The following is a 6,138-nucleotide window of genomic DNA, read 5'->3' on the forward strand; positions in this document are numbered from 1 at the left end:
GATAACCCCTCTGGGAAAAAACAGATGGTTGCATCATACAGCAACAAGACTCATGCTAGGAAACTGTGTGGTGTTCAATCTTCAAGATAAGGGAGCTTCATCTGCCTAGTGGTTTAGTTGCCATTGTTTTTCTTCTAAACACAGAGAATGCAGCAGGTAGGAGGGCAGATGAGACACAGCTACTTCACCAGCACTTGTTAGGAATTAAGCAACCTTAGTCAGTGCCTGTGGCTGTCAGCACTGAGAACCTGATGGTAATCTCGGGTTGCGTATAGCTTTAGAAAGGAAGCATGAATATTATCTCTCAATCAGCTGCGTGTTTAAGAACAAACTGCTTCATAAGAACCTATTTAACATCTTCAACACTGGAAATGTAACTATTTATCATTACCGGTGACATGTCGAATTAAATAATTGAATTATCAAATAACGGTGCATTTAAATAAGGGAGGCCATGTTTCCTCTGTGAGCTCGTGACCCTAATCAAATGATTTCATTTATAAGTCATGATGTAGTTTTAGATGCGATGAGCAGTCTTGAAAACTTTCCGCTTGCTGCTTTAGCTCCGGGTTAGCAGTACATATAAGCCCATATTGAACTGTGGCAGCTAGTCAGTGGCTGCTCGAGCCCCCGCGTCCCCGGCCTGTCCCAGCCTTGCAGAAGAGCAGGGAATAGGAGGGCTGAGATCTCCAGAGTGGTGTGGGAATCAGTGTTCTCCCTTTTTTCTTCCTGATGCGTAATTCTTGTACACAGGCTCCCGTAAAGATTCCATCCCTCAAGTCCTTCTTCCTGAGGAAGAGAAAATCATCATAGAAGAAACCCGAAGCAACGGCCAGACTGTCACGGAGGAAAAGTAAGCACAGCTGCTCTCTGCTTACAGATTCCTTTGTCGCTTTTTGGAAGGACACGAAAAACTAAAGCCCTCTCCTTCTGCATCTCTGGAGAGGAACAAGGCTCAGGTCACCAACTGCTGCCTGACGAGAACTCTGAGCTATTTCAGTTGCTATTTTGTCCGTTTTTAAGAACAGAGTCACTTTCCCAGCTGCTCTGTTGTGGCTGTAGTCCTCTGGGAGTCTGGGTGCTGGGTCTGCGAGCCAGCAGATCGAGTCCCAGAGTTTATCCGGATGTAGCTAATGGGGTCAGGGAGGACAGAACCAAATAAGTGGCGCTTTTGGGCTTTTTAACTACTGACATATTGGGCTGCTGCTACCCGTCGGGAGCCTGTCTGGCAGCCTGTCTGCGAGTGTTCCCAGCCTGTTACATAGCTTCAGTGTCTGGATGGCTGTGTTGTTCCACTCCTTTCCCAACCCAGACAGTGCGTTTCTTTCCTGCTTGTTTTTCTTCAGCATAACTTCAAGGAATCAAGGCCAATTTACAAAAGATGCTCAGGCACTTCCAGTTTTAAAATCATCATTATTTATTGCAGCAGCATAAACAAGGAAGCCAAAGCCACAGACCTTTGTTGATAACTTGAAGGTAGCAGAACAAAGTATTTTTCTTGAGTTTTGAGAAAAGAGCCCTGAACTTTGGACTGATGGCTTCTAAATGCTCCTGGGCTGTGTTTCCAGAGTCCCCTCAGCTGCAGGCTGGTACTTGCAGCGGACAGCAGCGCAAAGCAGAAACTGGAAGCACCTTCCCCATCAGTGCCTTGCTCCCTAAAGCTCCCATGCTGTTGCTGTTTTGCTGCACTCCAGCTCTTTTTCTTACATTTTTTTGTTTTCAGGAGCCTTGTTGACACGGTTTATGCACTGAAGGATGAAGTCAAAGAACTGAAGCAGGTAATTTGGGTGACATTGTTTGTTCTGGGAGTTGAGGAAAAGCCAGCCAAGGCTGTGCTGTGTCATTGTCTTCGACTCATTGGTTCCCAGAAGTCTTACCAAAGCTGGTCCTATCCTGCGGCTCCCCGAATCAGCGTTAGTTTTCTTCTGATTTGGCTCCCTGAATCAGTTCACCACACAGTCCCTTGAGCTCCAGACCAGCAGGAGGGAGGGAGTAACTGATCTTTGTGGTAGCACGAAACTTTCCCCCTACTCTTGAAAATTTTCTTCCTCTGTCCGGCCCCAGGCCTGGTAACGGGGCAGAACACCTCAGGAGAACAGGTCCCTCCAACTTAGGCTAAAGTTAGGTTCCCAGGAGGATGCTTCTGCCTGCTCAGAGTCACTGGGGCTTTCATGGAGATTTGTAAGGCAGTAGGGGTCTGCTTGAGCAGATCAAACCACAAGTAACCCATGTTGTTCATCCTCGCAAGCTGACACGTTAAATGTTCTTGGTATTTCATCATCTCTGAGCCATCAGGCAGCCAGGCACGTGGAAATACCTCATTGCATAAAGTGCATGGGCATTAACTGCATCTTTATTCCTGTATTTTTCACTTCACAGGAGAACAAAAGGATGAAACAGTGTTTGGAGGAAGAGCTTAAATCCAGGAAGGACTTGGAGAAGCTGGTTAGAAGGCTGCTGAAGCAGACGGACGAGTGTGGTCGGGAGGACACAGGGCGCAAGTCGTCCTTGATCGCCTGAATATGGGTAGAAGCTGCTGGCAGTTGTGTGTGACCTCAGGTGTTTTTTGGGAAGCGGAACTGGATCCTTTGCCTCTTCTTGCTCCTTATTTTGTTGGTTTAGGGAATTTTGTTACCAAAAAAAAAGTCAGAGGAAAAAAAAAATAGTTTTTCTTCCATCCAGTAAGGAAACAAACCAGAAACAATCGATCACAAAAACCAGTAAGCAAGCGGTCCATGATTCACAATTCATCTGCAGCAACTAATACCTCATCGTACCTGCTACTGGGAGCAAATACAAACTCTGCTAATTATTGCTGCTCACAAAGGGTTTGGCAGCAGTTTCCTAGAGGAAGATATAGCACTTTTTAATGCTTTCATTCTTTTCAAAAGCACCGGTACCTATTTATTGAATGAAAACATTATTGAGGTGGCATTGAGCAGAAACCAAAAAGCGCCATGCTCCTCTCTTCAGATAATCACAACTGGGGAAGCTTTTCCATCCACCTGCTTTTCCCCCTTTAATTGACTGTAGCGAACTAGAGCCCAGCAATACTGTGGTTCCCGTGTGGCCTTGATACTGATTAAAATGTGCAATTAACATGAAGACATTTGAACTCCTTGGGGAAGTCAGATCTGGAGCACCTGTCAGAGCGCATGGGAAGGTATGTTGCGCAGTACTGCCTCCTGACAGCTCGTGATCAGCACAACAGGTAACTGCTGTTCTGCCCCCGTCCCTTTTCTTATGCATGACTCCTACCACCTGCTTTGTTTTCACATTTGAGTGTCCAGGTATTGTATAAGTTTATAGTTTTGCTCTGCTTCCCCTTGCAGGACATACTTTTCTCTGTATGAAGTGTAAACACTGCTTGACAACAAAAACGACCCCCAAATGTGCTGGTTCCCTGCTCCCTTTTACCCGTGTTAGGCTCTCTGTCACTCCTTCCCAAAGTCTAGGAACGTAGCCAATGGCCACTTCTCCCTCCATTGCCCCAAAAAGGCTTTCGGCTGGGAAAAAGGAACTTTCTCTTGGGATAGGAAGTATATTTATGTTTAGAAACATAAACATTTGACAAGAGCTAGAACGCTTCTGGGGCAAGGACGTACAACACCCTTCCAGATCCCTGCACAGCTCCTCGAACACAGCGCGCAGGCAACGTGCATATGTATCAGCTATCTTCATCTTACTTGGTGTTATATCCTAGTTTAGAACTGATGTTTTCCTTCCTTAGCAGCATTATAAAAGTAAACTTCTGTTAAAGGTAATGATAAGTTTTACATATATCACAGGGCAGCGTGGTCCCAGGGTGTGCAGACACACCACAGCTCAGTACGGTTGTACCATTATGTTGGTCATGAAGGACATCATAAAGGCAATAATTACAACTCCGTCCTTGCAAATGAAGTTTAACTTGAACACAGCAAATGGTGTTTGGGGAGAGCTAGACTCAAAAACATCAAAGGGAGTGTAAAAAGAAGAAGAAACTCTGTTTAAATCTAAGCTCTTTATAGGACAAAGCAGAGGTCTTTTTTGCCCTGGCTACGTTTGCCATCTCCAGAGCATCCCAGCTGGATGGCAGCTCTCCACATCCCTGCCCAGGCATGCAGTTGAGCGCTTTGGTCAGCAGTCAGGTCCTACTGTGCTGGTTAATCATTTTCCAGGATAACAACCTTTGCTGCACACTGAGCAGCTCGTGCTGCTATTCTGGAATGCTGTGCCCAAGCGCGCCAGCCTTGTCCGGTCCAGCTGCCTGCCCAAAGATGGAGTGGGTGCGGGAAGTGCAGCCAGAGCAAGGAAGCAAACCAAGAGCCATTTACGCTCCAAGAAGAGGGTAGAATTGTTTCCCTGCTGCCTCTCGATTTAGTTGAAACCCGTGCTGTGTACATATGCATGTTTGTAAGAAGTAATGTGATCAGGGGCACACTGGGATGTTTTGGATTAAGCATTTGTCAAGAGCTAGACGCCAAAAAAGACAAGAAAATAAAATAAAAAGGAAAAGAAGCCATGCCGGATGGACAGCAATGTTTCCATATTTACTTTGTTTACAGTGCTTTGTAAATAGGTTCCAGTGAGTTTGTCTTTAGATGGATGTTGTGTCAGCTGCCTTCCAGTTTATCTTTGTCATGTAGGTTTATTTACTGTAACTACTTATGCAAGTTCAACTTTTCTAACATGTTTTTATTTTGAACAGTTTTTTAATTGACATTTTCAACAAATAAAGAAGGATAAAAATTGCTTCTTAGCTCTTGGTGCTGCTTCCTTTGTTTCCACTGCGAAAGCAAAGCCAGTGCTTGCTCTGGGCATCCCTGATTTCCTCAAAATGCCCATGGCTGCACCATCCACCCTCTGATTTATGGAACGCTGGTGGGGATACAGGTGTAAATAGCGATGCTGGCACTTGGGCTGTTGCTCCCATTATCACCTGGCCCTGTGGCAGGGAGGGCACTTGGTCCTAGGGGAAGGAGATACATTTCCATCCCTTAAGCTGTGCTTGCACTCCGCTAACAAGGATGCTTTATGGAGATATGGAGAACGAGCTGTTCTCTGTTGCATTATCAGGTTGCTGTAGATAAATGGCTTCCTGCCTGTTTGAGATTATTTTTTTTTAGTTGGTGCATGTTTGGTTTGTTGTTTTTTTTTTTTTCCTAGAGATTAGGCGTGGTGACAGGATTTCCTTTGGTCTACCGCTTGGACAAGACCTCTCCTGCACATTTGGTATTTTTAACTCTTTGGTAGAGGCACGCCACGCTCAATGCGCAGCCCAAGCAGGAGGATCGAGGGCAGGAGGGCTGGACCCTCCCTAAACACAGCAGGTGGAATGGGAAAAAGAACAAGCGAAAAAAGAAACAGTGGTCTTTGGCACATTATGGAAAAACACTGAGGTTTGCAAGGGAGCCTCCTTGAACCCAGGTGGCACTTTGAAGAATTATTGCAGAGGCAGAGCAGGGCTGCATCCAGATATGAGTGCTCCAGAGCCTGAACTGGGCAGAGGAGCAAAGGGGAGGCATCTCCCAGGCTTGCTTTGGAGGGAGCATCTCCACTCCTGGATCCCCATGAGACCAGATGCAGGCCTTAACCAGAGACCCTCTATCCTGCTCTCCGGCTGAGTATGGGGTTTCTTTGACCCCCTCTCTTACACCATCCCCCACACAGCGCCTTTGTGTGACCCAGCTCCAGCACAGGTAGCACCAGCATCCTCCAAGCAACGGATTTGGCTCCAAATGACTATCAATGTGAAAAAAAGTAGGAAAAAAACCCAAAACCCAACAGCTTAATCTGTGCAGCCCAAACCAGCACTGCGCTGGGGATGCCCTGGATGTGCCCATTTGGGCTGAGCTGCACCCTCCGACTGCCCCAGTGTGGCACCACTCCATGGCACGAATGCCCTCAAACCCAAACCAAAATGAGGGAGAAGTGTCCCCAGGTTTGGCCTCCTAGAAGAGATGGAGATCCTGCCGATGGGACTGTGCCCCATCAGGGCTGTCACCAAGCGCAGGGTGCCAAGGTAAGGCTGACACCCACCCACACAGTGCCTAACTGGGGAGGGGATCAACAAAAAACACAAACAGCAGACCACGAAATAGCGCACAGAGATGCTCGGACAGGCTTGTCAACCGTGTGGCCATCATGCGCAGCCAC

General features: G+C 46.8%; 1 protein-coding gene across 3 annotated transcripts in view; it reads left to right on the top strand.

Moving 5' to 3' along the window:
- ARHGEF6 (Rac/Cdc42 guanine nucleotide exchange factor 6) overlaps nt 1-4,734 on the top strand; it is a 40,112-nt gene extending 35,378 nt beyond the window's left edge. For all 3 annotated transcript variants that reach the window (XM_009562502.2, XM_054075944.1, XM_054075943.1), the window contains 3 exons: nt 754-853; nt 1,724-1,778; nt 2,380-4,734. In XM_009562502.2, coding sequence (XP_009560797.2) covers nt 754-853; nt 1,724-1,778; nt 2,380-2,520 — 296 coding nt within the window. In that variant the 3' untranslated portion in view covers nt 2,521-4,734. The remainder of the gene's footprint in view (nt 1-753; nt 854-1,723; nt 1,779-2,379) is intronic.
- Nucleotides 4,735-6,138: the final 1,404 nt, after the last annotated feature.

The sequence above is a fragment of the Cuculus canorus genome, chromosome 10, assembly GCF_017976375.1.
Source record: "Cuculus canorus isolate bCucCan1 chromosome 10, bCucCan1.pri, whole genome shotgun sequence".
NCBI classification, from domain to species: Eukaryota; Metazoa; Chordata; class Aves; order Cuculiformes; family Cuculidae; genus Cuculus; species Cuculus canorus.